This window comes from Pteropus medius, unplaced genomic scaffold (assembly GCF_902729225.1).
Source record: "Pteropus medius unplaced genomic scaffold, Ma_sr-lr_union100, whole genome shotgun sequence".
In the NCBI taxonomy this organism is placed as follows: Eukaryota; Metazoa; Chordata; class Mammalia; order Chiroptera; family Pteropodidae; genus Pteropus; species Pteropus medius.
This window is the reverse complement of record NW_024345601.1, coordinates 18,059,800-18,072,594: the sequence shown is the minus strand read 5'-3', so window position 1 is coordinate 18,072,594 and position 12,795 is coordinate 18,059,800. Positions and strand designations below refer to the sequence as shown.

Here is a 12,795-nt window from a genome sequence, read left to right as displayed (position 1 = left end):
AATGAACCACTGTTCTAATGTATCCCCCTTCATTAGGTGAGTTTTTAGACTGAGTTCCTCAACCATTTTCAGTAGCAGAATGCTCTCTTCAAATAAGATCTTATCAGTTAGGCTTTGTTTTTGGTAATCATTAAATTGGTCAAAATTAGGAAACAGAACATAAGAAATAAAGATAAAGCTATTAAAAGACCTGGAGACAAGGGTATACCCTATATGCCCTGCACAAACAAATAAGCAAACAATAATGATTCCGTATATTGTTGTTTAAGGACATAACTAAAAGCAGTATTTGCTGTCTTCATTACAATATTTTAGCCAATGACATTTGCCTAATAGTTTTCCGGATTATAATACTAATCATTCACATAAATCCCCGCTGTGTAGATACTGCTAAAAAAGAAATAACACTTTGTGAATGCTTCTAACACTTGAGAGAAGTTTTAAATTTTTTCATTTGCACATCTTTAAAAAGTTTAGCTCAAAAATATAACAAGCTTAACACACTGTGGTAGGTTGAATAGCCCCCAAAGATATCCAGGTTCTAATGTCTGAATGTTACCATATGTCTCAAAAGAGACTTCGTAGTTGTAATTAAGTTAAAGATATTGAGAAGGGAAGATTGCTCTGAGTTATCAGCACAAACTGGGTATCCATAAGTGTTCTTAGAAGAAGGAAGCAGAGGAAGATTTGACACAGGAGGCGGCCAGGAGACACTGAAGCGGGATGCTATACACTGGCTTTGAAGAAATGGGAAGAGGTCATGGGCCAAGAAATGCAGCTCTAGAAAGTGGAAAAGGCCAGGAAAAAGATTATTCCCTAGAGTTATTGAAGGGAGCATGGCCCTGACTACACTTTTATTTTGACCCAGTGAAACTGACTTTGGACTTCTGACCTTTAGAACTGTGATAAAATAAAATGTTTAAGCCACCAAGTTTGTGGTTTTGTTACAGCAGCCACAGAGCACTAATACATATATGTACATTAAAATTTTTTTTACACAAGTGCAGATTTATATTCTGTATTTTGATATAAATTATTGAGTATGTATGATAAGCTACGACTTTGTTAGATGTTTTTCATGATAGAATGAAGTAGATACAGCCCCTTCCTTAGGAACGCACACCCCCTTCGTGGAAAAATGGGCTGGCAATAAAAGAGGTAAGTAAAATATGAGAAGCACTGGGACTGAGAGCTTGTATTTTGATAAGGAACATAACACAGATATGCTCAGATTCTAATGGGTTCTAAAGGTTGAGGGAGGGCTGACTAGTAAGACTACCTGTCATTTCCCAGAGGAGGTAACATTTCTAATGCAAGTCCAGAAAGGTTACTAGGAGTCAACTAGAAAATCAGGTTTCCTCAAGTGATGATTTGAAGATTTTTCCAATGTCTCAAGAAACAAAGGTGTAGAGGATTCAGGAAACAAAAGTCATCTGGCAAAAACTGCAGATGACTAAAACTTTTCTACTTTTTCCTGCAAGAGAGGGTGGGATATAATTATTCAGTCCCTTCTGTGTGATGGACTTATGAGGACAGCTGGCAATATGTTAAAAAAGCTTTGTCCTGTCTTTGAGACCCACATATTTTTTCCAGGACACTTTACAAAATGTTCTTTTGACTACCTCAGTTAATAAAGATGTAACTTTCAATCCCTGAGCATGCTCTCTCAGCCTGGCCAACATAAACCTGTCCACATGTAATAGTTACACCAATCTTTCGATAATTTCAAATTCAAATCATACACAGAAAATATAAACTTTCTAAATGTATTGAGATTAAATGTACATATTTCCAGTGACTGTGAATATGTGAAATGAGTCACATTTTAAGTCACAAAGAGCTTATTTATTTAGCTTTGTCTACTATCTATACCTCCTTATGTATAACAGCATAATAGAGTTAAGCTACAAATGCTAGATTATTTTGGGGGTGAAATATTAATGAAGATAATTAATTGCCTTCAAAATCAATCATGTTTTATCTGGAATCAGGCATAAAACAGATTGTATTTTCACTTTATAATTTGATGGATAAAAGTTAATTCACACAGTTATCACTGGATCACTTGGAAAATTATTTTTCTGTTTCTATTCTTTCAAAAACATTGCTCATCCACTTGTAGCAATGTAATTTCATTTTCTCTAATCCCAAACTGTATATCAAGGGCAAAATAGAACCATGTATTCTATAGAGTTTGTCTCACCACGTAGTGCACATCTGACTTGTCTATGGATCTGCATTCATTACACATAGGTATTCTACCCAAAAAGCTATTTAAACACACACATCCCATCTGATGATTGCACTTAAATTATCTAGACTCCTTTGCTTTGTCCCACAAGACAATGCCTACTTGAACTGCATTTCACACAACTCTCTCTTTACTCCCTACATTCAACCACAGGCTTCCTTTGTTTTTGCCAGAACTGCTTTCCTGCCTTACATCCTCTGGACGTGCTTGTCTCACTGACTAAAATTATCCTGTATGTACTTTTCACATGGCTGCCAGCCTTCTCCTCAATCCTTATATTTCAAATTTATGTCCCTTCACCAAAGACTTCCTTAAAGTATATCTAAAGATTTTTCTATTGAGCATTCTAAGTGCAAATCAAGATCTGAAATTCCTTTTGTTTCCATCCTCCACTAGACAGTAAACTGCACAACTCCCTGATTTCTTCATAACTGTATATCCAAATCATAAAAGAAGACCAGACATTTTATATACATAGCAGGTGTTCAATATACAGGTGTTTGTTTGTTTGTTTGTTTTTTTAAATCAAATGTGAATAAGTAAACCAATGTGGATGTGACAACAGCATCATGGTGGCATAAGACATTCCTCTTTTCTCTTACCTTTATATAGCAACTAATTAGACTACCATTACCAAACAAAAGTGCCTCTACACATTATACTGAGAAACCTGGAAATTTTTAGTCCATCTGTGCATCTGAAAATAAACAAAGGGATCTCAGTGGAGGCTGAAAATACATGGGAATCAGCAAACTGGCCCACTCCCACTAGTTGTAATCAGGAAAGAAAACCTGCAGAGTACAAAACTGGGCAGATATCCATGAGCAAGAGAATTTTTGAAAATCCAGCTTGCCTAAGGGGAGAGAGAGTCCAGAATCTCACTGGAGTGGGATAGAGAGGAGTTTGGACACAGAGGAGAGAGAGGAAGTTATCAAGGTGGATTTTCCCAGAGTGACAAGGCAATGGACTATAGGCTTTGAAGATGTGGCTATCTCTCCAGTAGAGGAGGTAGAGCGCCAACCCTTCTTAAACTCTTCCAAAAACTTTGAAGATGAGAGAACACTTCCAAAATCATTCTACAAGGTCAGCACTATCCTGATACCAAAACCACTACAAGAAAACTGTAAACCAGTATCACTTATAAATAAGATACAAAAATCTCAACAAAATATTAGCAAACTGAATTGGACACATTAGAAAGATTATACTTTATCTGTATAAATACCATGACAAGTAGGATTTATACCTGGGATACAAGGACAGTTCAACATAAATAAAAAATATATCACATTAATAGAATGAAAAATAAAAATCATACAAATAAATGGAAGAACATCTCTGTTCATGGACTGAAATAATAATTATTATTAAATTGTTCATACTACCCAAAGCCACTCATAGATTCAACACAATCCCTATCAAAATTCTAAAGGCATTCTTCAGAGCAACAGAAAAAAGTTCTAAAATTTTTGTGGAAACAAAAAGAGCCTGAATAGCCAAAGCAGTCCTGAGAAAGGACAAAGCTGAAGGTATCATACTTCCTGATTTCAAACAATACTACAAAGCTATAGTAATTAAAACAGTATAGTATTAGTAAAAAAAAGAGACACATTGACCAACTGACAGATTACAGAGCTCAGAACTGAACCCTCATATATTTGGTCAACAAATATTCAACAAGGAAGCTGGAAACATCCCATAGAAAATGATAGTATCTGCAATAAATGATGTTGAGAAAACTAGATAAACACATGCAGAACAATGAAATTGGACCCCTATCTTACACCGCTCACAAAATTAATTCAAAATGGATTAGAGATTTAAACCTAAGACTTTATACTATAAAACTCCTAGAAGAAAATGTAGGGAAGAAGCCCCTTGACATTGGTCTTGGCAATGATTTTTTAAAATGTGACATTAAAAGCGCAAACAATAAATTCAAAAACAACAACAACAAAAAACGGTACTACATTAAATTTAAAAGCTCTGCACAGCAAAAGATACAACTAAAAAAATGAAAAGCCAGCCTACAGATAGAAAAATTTTGCAAACCAAATACTGGATAAGAATATCCAGAATATATAAAGAATGCATAGACCTCAATAATGACAAAAAATCAATTTAAACAATAGGCAGAGGCACTAAATAGACTTCCTCCCCCGCAAAAATCCAAAGGGCCAACAGGTACATAAAAAGATGCCCAATATTACTCACCATCAGGAAAATGCAAATCAAAACCACAATGAGATATCACCTTGCACCTGTCAGAATGGCTATCATCAAGAAGAAATAAAGTGTTGGTGAGGATATGAGAGAAAGGGATTCATTGTATACTGTTGGTGGGAATATCAATTTGTTCAGCCATTGTGGAAAATAATATGAAAGTTCCTCAAAAAATTAGAAGTTGAACCATCATTTGATCTAGCAATTCTACTTCTGAGTATATATCCAAAGAAAATGAGAACAGGATATGGAAGAAGTATATATACGCCCATGTTTATTGCAGCACGGTCAAGATATAGAAACATCTAGGTGCCCGTCACAGATGAATTGATAAAGATGCGGTATACAGACACAGTGGAATATTATTCAGCTATGAGTAAGACATCCTGTAATTTGTGACAACATGCATAAATCTTGAGGACAAATAAGTCAGACAGAAAAAGATAAATGCTGTATGATACCCTTTATATGTGGAATATAAAAAAGCCAAACTCATAGAAACAGAGAGTAAAGCGGTGGTTACCAGGGGATGGGAGGGGTAGAGGAATAGGACAGGAGTTGTTTAAGAGTAAAAACTTGCAACAAGCAGTAAGTCAGTCCTAGAGATCTAAGCACAGTATAGTGAATATAGCCAACAATATTGTGTAATAATCAAACTTGCCAAAAGATTAGAACTTAATTATTCTGACCACTAAAAGGAAATGATAAGTATACAGTATGATAGAGGTACTAATTATCACTACTTTGACAATGATTACAGTATAAAAATGTGTAAAATTAGCATGTTATACATCTTAAATTTACACAATGTTATATGTCAAATATATTTCAGAAATTTAAAATATATATGTATATGCATGGAAAAACAAAGATTAGAGTCAACCAGCTTTGCTTCCATAAAATGGGTCCATTACTTGCATGTGATGTGTTAAGTGTTTCTGAAAGTCGAATCACTCAAAACAATGCTATATACTAACCTGGGAACCAGAGCATCATGGCACCAATTTAAAAAACCATGAAACTTTAAATTGCATTCCTATAATGACACAGGTGCATCTTAAATGAAGACAAGCTAATACATTGGCAATAAAAACAAACTATCATTTACCTGACTTGAATGTTAGAAATAAATTTAATTTGCCATTTCTGGTATTATTGAGAAAACTTATTAGAATATAAGACTTTGATGACAGAGATGAAAATTGATAACTTTCTCCAGAGTTTTCCATTCAAACACAAATTCTCTCTTTTCATACCCTCTATAAAATTCCTAATTTTAGTTTTTTTAAAAAACATAGTAAAAAAAAATAGAGCAGGAAATTCAAACTCCATTGTCATCATTAGTCTCAGCCTATTCCATCACATTTACCTCAACTATATTTAATTTTCATTCTTTTCTCTATTCACCTGCATCTCAAATTCTCCCAAGTTTCAAAGAAAAGGGGGGAAAAGAAAAGAGACAGTCTTCTACCTGATATCTCACCAAACTCTCCCAGATTGCCTATTTTCTTCTTATATCATTATATTCTATTAATCTGGTTCCACTTATATATTGTATAGCAAAACATTTAAATTATCTTTTACCTTGGTATTTTGTAAACTGCCTTAGAAGAGATTCAAGGCCTGATCTTTCTTTATATATGATCAGAGCACCAATAAACACCACAAAATATATTCATTTGTATTGGGCTTTGGCTTTCTCACTGAAGCAGAGTAACTGCGCTGCCAACAAACGGGTGATCAAAGGTGAAGCACAGAATGAGGTGAGTCAAGGAACCAAACTCACATTCCAGATAGGCAATGAGACATGGATATGTGCATTTCACATGCCTGTATTTTACTAGAGGCAGTGTGTTATTGACAAAGGAGAACTGAAGCAATTATTAAATAACAAAGCTACTAATTCTAGACCTTGGAGAAACCTCTTGGGCTGTAGGTCAGTGTCACATTTGTTACTGCTCCATCCATCTCCTTACCAGAGCTGCTGCAGTAGGAGGGGTCAACAGGTCTTCCATTTTTATCAGAGCAGGCTACTGCTCGAAAGCGTATGCCTTCTCCACATTCTTTGCTGTCTCCTTGTATCCACGATCCTCGCTGAGGTTCCCTTCTGCCTTCAGGAAGAATGCAATCTGACCAATTTCCATAAGGTTGAGATATAAATACATCACAAGGACATACTTCCGTTTCCACTAGCGGGTACAGGTCAGCATCCTGGCATTTCTCTTTCTTCCTGCTTTTCCCTATTCCAACAAGAGACATTACTATGTTAATTTCATATCTGCTGTTTTGTTAAAAGTCACTCGCATTATTATATTTAAAAGCTCTTAGAATATTAAAACTTAAAGTTTTTGTTTTCACTCTTTTGTGCATGGAATTATATCCTAGGAAAATGGAAGCAACTCCCAGAGTAACTGTGAAATTCAAGTCAGTTTGAAAAAAAGTGTTTTCATGTTGGAGAGGGGCACAAAATACTCAGAAAATGCTTGCTACGGGGGCTCAAAAGCTAGAAAACTCTTGTTTATTTTCCCTACAATTTGTTTATAAAAACAAATTGATTACTTTGTCTCCATTTTTCCTGAAATTGATGATTGCTAGGAAAACCAACAAAATAGTATAAATATTAACCCCCTTTTTTTAAAGTGACTTTTTAAAATCAGAGTTTATTTATTCAAGGAACGAAATAGTATCTTCCTGTACAATGGAGTGAGGCTAGGTGTCACTCGGGCTGTAGTAGACAAAGTGGAACTTACTTTGGTTCCCACTATCAGGCAGCTCACAAATACTGACAGAAGCACATGGAAATAAATGCTTAAATTATATTAGATAATTTTATCTGAGAAAAAACTATGGCTCCTACTTTGAGAGACCTTTTTCTCAAGTATTCTAGAATATGACTTTACTGAATGACTTTGATGGACTTTTTAGCTGTGGTCCCAACTTTGAATAATGATAATGCAGAGTCATTTTTCACAGCTCTGATTAATTGATAATCATGTTTAATGGATTATAAGTCAGCCTATAACTTCATTCAACTTTGCTGTCAACATGCTTCCTCTAGATTCCTAACAATATTCCTGCATTTAGAAACTCCATTTTTGTTTCCTCATTGATGGGTCATTAGCTAAAGTTTTGGTTAGTTATTTTTACAAAGTAGGCAGCTTTATTGACTTATTTCTAGTCTTTATGACTGTCTTACAAATACTGGATACAAGCTGATGCCTAGACTACTTTCTCGTTATCAGATAATTTGTACTACATGCAACAATTCTACACTTATTGCCTGATGATTGACTCTTTGGCCTTCCTTGATGTTTATGGCCACAATAAACAAGGATTCCTCCAGTCCTGAAATGACCTTGCACAAGCCTGGGCCACACCACTGTACCTCTGGGAAAATAAATTCATTTGCCTCTACCACTGGGGGCACTTACTGAGAATACATTTGAGAAGCACAGTCTCTGTGAGGGCTGTAAGAATTTACTGGTTGAGAGATACATCAGTGGTTGTGACTGGCTTCTTTCTATCAGTATTTAACATGGCCAAGTCTCTGGTGCTTCCCAAACATCCATAAAGTACTATTATCTCCATCTCTTCAATTTCCACTCTTTTCTCAACACACTTAACCCTGGATTCTGAGTCTACATGTTGCTTGAAACTACTTACTCTTTCCAAAGTAATAAAACAAAGCCCTGGAATATGTTTTACCCCTTATATTTCAGACTTGGTTGTTCGATGATAGTTCAGAGTGTCGACCTCTCTATCCTTCCCAAGTTCCATACCACACTTTACCATTTTGCGCCTTACCCCTACCCCAAAGCACTATGATCCCTCTGGACACATCTCATTTGTTTTTTAATTCTTCTCCCTCTGGACCTGCTTTCACTGATGGGCTTCCTGGAGGCACTGTCCTAGCTTCCCTTCTGTTTCGATCCAACATCTTCATCCACACAAAGATTTTAAATAATCATCTACATCTTTTAAATTCCTCGTTATTGTCTTCAGCCTAAATTTTGTACTCAAGCTTGTGACCCACAAACTGGAAATCCATGCCTAAAGGACCAATCAAATTCAACCTGGAAAAACCCACATTTATCCTCTTATTATCACGACCTTTCTTTTTCCTTCTGCATTTCCCAGTTTGACAAACATGACCAAGTCAAACACTGGAATGTCATACTTGAATCATTCTTTCTCCTATCTATATCTGTTTAATGGCAAAGATCTATTATTTCAAATATGTAACTATTTCTTGAATTAGTCCATTGTTTCCATTCTGACCATTGGCTCCCCTCAAAATCTCCAGCTTAAATCCTACAATACCTTCTTCCAAGATCTTATTGCCCTGTACTTTACTCCCTTCGATCTATTTCCCACACTGTAGCTGAGACTAGCTTAAAAGATGAAAAACTGATCACATTATTCATCTCGTTTAAACTCTTCAGTGACTTATAGTTCATGGAATGAAATACAGACTCTTCACCATGGTTAGCAAGGATCCATTGGATCTGAGCCCATTAGTGTTTGCCTCCTGCCTATGCTGTACCATTCTGCCTCTGGCATGCATGGACAAGAAATCATAAATTCCTAACTGGGAAGTTCAGTAGGTAGGCACACCCCAGGCCTATAACTTCTTTAGTGAACAGTTTTTAAGCAAATCTTGTGCATAGCTCTTGTGCATCTAGGTTAACACACATTTGGAATGCCAGAAGTAATACCCCTGGAGGGTGTAACCACCCTTAAGAAACACATAATCTTGTAATCTAATCCCTGCCTTGCTTTCTCTCACCCTCATGTAATTTTCCTTAAATTTCCTCCTTAATTTCAAATGCATAAACAAAACTGCAAAAGTGTTATTCTCCAGGGCATTTGAGAACTTGCTTCCTGGCACATGTTGTCAGTTTGGGCTCAAATAAACCCTTATAAAAATTCTCTATAGTTTTGGATGTTTCTTGTGTCCACACACATTACAAGCTAGTCATACTGAGTATGAACAAAAAAAAAGGGGCAGGGTGTCCTTTGGAAAGTAACCTCACAGAGCGATCTGATCACAAATTTCTAAATGGGTAGGTAATAGTGGGTAGTCATGCCCAGGGCATATAACTTCTTTAGTAAAAGGCTTATCTTTGCCTTAAGCAAGCCCTATCCATTGTTTCTGTGCATCTAGGTTAATATCCCTTTGAAAGGTCTCTTTTCAGACCCCTCCTTCTAAAGTGTAACCATCCTCAAGAGAGCACACAAACGCTTTAACTAAATCTTTTAATCCAATCCTCTCCTTGCTTTCTCCTACCTTCTTGTAATCTTCCTTGAATTCCCTCCTTAAATCCAAATGCATAAAACAAGTTGCAAATTGTCATTTCTCAGAAGCATTCTCCTCAGTCTGAGATCTTGTTTCCAGGCATATCCTCTGTTTGACTCAGATAAACCCTTATAAAAATTCTCTACAGGTTTGTATCTTTCTTCCATTGGCATGAGCATCTTTCAGGTCCTAGAAATTACTCATTCGGCTTCTGGTCTTTACACAGCCTATCCCAGCCATTCTTCTATATAATGAATTATTTATAACATTTCATATAAACAACTGCTTTAATTACCACTAAGTCTAAAAAAGGTGTTGAACTAGTTTAGGCACAACACATAGGACACAACACCCAGATATTTAATTAAAGCCTCTTGTTAAAAATGGAGAAAAAAAAATAAGCACTCTAGATGGTCCCCTATTCAATGGATCATTTGTATTTGTGTCTATATGCTTCTCCATGTTTGTCGGTATTAAAGAGTCACACCGTTTTATGGTCTAAGTCTATGTCTTTTTTCGTCGTTCATGTTACGGATTGCTTATTAAGTTTACTATCAAATCACACGGGAGAAGGCAAAATTTTCAACTTCTGAAGCATTATAACACAATGTCTTCAGAAGTTGAAAATTTCAATTCACTACATTTTTAAAACAATGATACTAAATCATTTTTATTTGACTGATTTTCTCAACTCATGTATTTAATGAAATTGACCAGTTATGTGTCACTTAGTTATTAAGATGAACAATAGATCAATTAGCTAGTTAAAATCACAGCAGTTAATAATTTGAAAAGAAATTCTAAAGTTTTTAGTATGAGTAATTAGTAGGATAGTTTGCAGAAAATGTTTAACGGTTCTTCAATATCTGCATAAAAAGTATATTTTAAAGAAAAGTTTAACATTAAATTTTTGACTATTCATAATAAACTATGCTGGTTGTAAAATGAATAAATATCCTAGGATTTTCAATATTTTCCTTTCTCAGTTTGTAAGTACAAAACATCATTAGCAAACTTCAAGACAAACTGGCCACTAATTAAAATTTTTCCCCCTCTAAAACATATTCTTGCTCATCTCAAAGATATGAACAGGGTAACTTAGATAATGAGTTTTAAAGCATTATATATGAACACGCAAACCAAGTTTCACTAAGTTGCCTCCTGAACTTGATATTATTCCTGTCATACACATTGTATCCTATTACATTGTTTCTCTATAAGAAATGTTTCATCTTTGAAATACAAACAGTGTTACATAAAATTATATATGCACAGCTTTTTGTAGAAAAGAACACAAAGTATGGCATATTTTATTTGATGTTTCTATATGTGATTATAAATTTCACCTACACTTAGGAAGAGGGTCCTGATTTGTATGCAGAAATTCTGTTAAAGACTCATATCCATTAAGTAAATGCATTAGAGTGAGTTAAATTTAAAACAATCTCATAAGCAATTCATTCAAACAAAGGGGTTTTGAAAACAAGAGAATTAGCACTTGAACTGCTGATAAGAACAAATGGTCATCTGTGTTTATTTCTTCGATGTCAACCCAATCTTATTAACCCATGATCATTTTGGCATTTTTCCTCTGGTTCTCCATTCCCTGGATTGTTTTCAGCATATAAGAATGTATATGAAATTAAGAGAAGTTCTGGCATATTTACCTAGACAAGCAGTAAAATACACTACAGCATCAATTATTTGTATATCACAGGCAAAAATTGCTCCAGAACCTCAATTAAACTAGTAATTTGCTTTAATTTCTATTAAATTTCATGTATGTAAACAGAACCAATAATTAACAATATACCACAAAAACTGAATCTATATACACAACTTGATTTTTGCCTTATACTACTAAAATTTTCAAATGTGAAATTGCTATAAGATAATGACAAAATACAATGATATAGGTTAGATATACCTTTGATGTGCTTTACAAATTAGCGACTGCTTTCAGCCTTGGGAATTCCTGGCATGACAAACACCAGAAACTTAGCCATTAACTACTCCAGGGAAGTCTGTGAATGTTTTGTCATTTATGACTACAGAGGTTATAAAGCTGTATAGAGAACTTTATAGTTATAGAATGGTTCATATCTTTCATTCATTTCACAATAGTAATTGAGTGGATAGTATGTGCTAAGCATAGGCACAGATGATATATAATGGCAGAGATGACTGCAGAAAGAGAGAGATCTGACACAATTTCCTGTCCTTCTAGAGCTTACATTGTCCTTGGAGAGTTCAGGAGTACATCACTTGTCTGAAGCCATGGAGTGAAAAGCACACATTACCTGTGAGTTGTCGCCGTCTGCTTCGGGTCGTTTCACAATTTGTGGAGCAGGGAGTAAACTTGGACCAGCCAGTGAAGGTGCAGTCATCTCGACATGGGATAGTGCATTCTTGCACAAGGGGAGGCATGCCATTTGTCTGCTTGAGGCATTCGGTCATTTCTGCCGACTGGTTATCATCGGAGATACACGATACACCTGAAAACAAACAAAACAAAATGAAACACATACACATACAGGTAGGTTATTTTGTTATCATTTTGATTAAGTCAGCTGCTGCTGGTTCTTTGACACAATAGCGGAATCCCCAATTTTTGAAAATTTAGTTATCATTGTGATGGCAAAACGTGTTCAACACAGCTACTCTTATTTCTCTCTGGAAATTAAATATTTCAGTGGAGATATCTGAGAATTTAATTGGTTACATTATTAATCCAAACCCCAAAATGACAGCAACCAAAATACCTTTCGGTAATAAATATATGTACTGCTTGTGAGCATGTGATCTCTAAGGATGATATAAAACTAGGAAGGAATCTGTAAGTGTGAGTAATAGGACAAAGAAAAGGACAAAACCATAAAAAAAAATCATCTGAACTCTTCCTAGATTTGATTATTGATTTGCTTGTTTGAATGGCAATTAAGGAAGTGATCCGATTTTTACTTCACAGTCACTATTTAAAAAGAATTTCTGCTGTCTATAAGCTTTCTTCCTTTAAAATTTCAGG

The 12,795-nt window shown here is 35.2% G+C and overlaps 1 protein-coding gene across 2 annotated transcripts in view; it reads right to left on the bottom strand.

The window, feature by feature from the left end:
• THSD7B (thrombospondin type 1 domain containing 7B) overlaps positions 1–12,795 on the bottom strand; it is a 742,175-nt gene that overhangs the window by 217,477 nt on the left and 511,903 nt on the right. For both annotated transcript variants that reach the window (XM_039874567.1, XM_039874568.1), the window contains exons 13-14: positions 12,071–12,265; positions 6,451–6,714 (exon numbers count right to left, since the gene is read on the bottom strand). In XM_039874567.1, the coding sequence (XP_039730501.1) occupies positions 6,451–6,714; positions 12,071–12,265 (459 nt within the window). The remainder of the gene's footprint in view (positions 1–6,450; positions 6,715–12,070; positions 12,266–12,795) is intronic.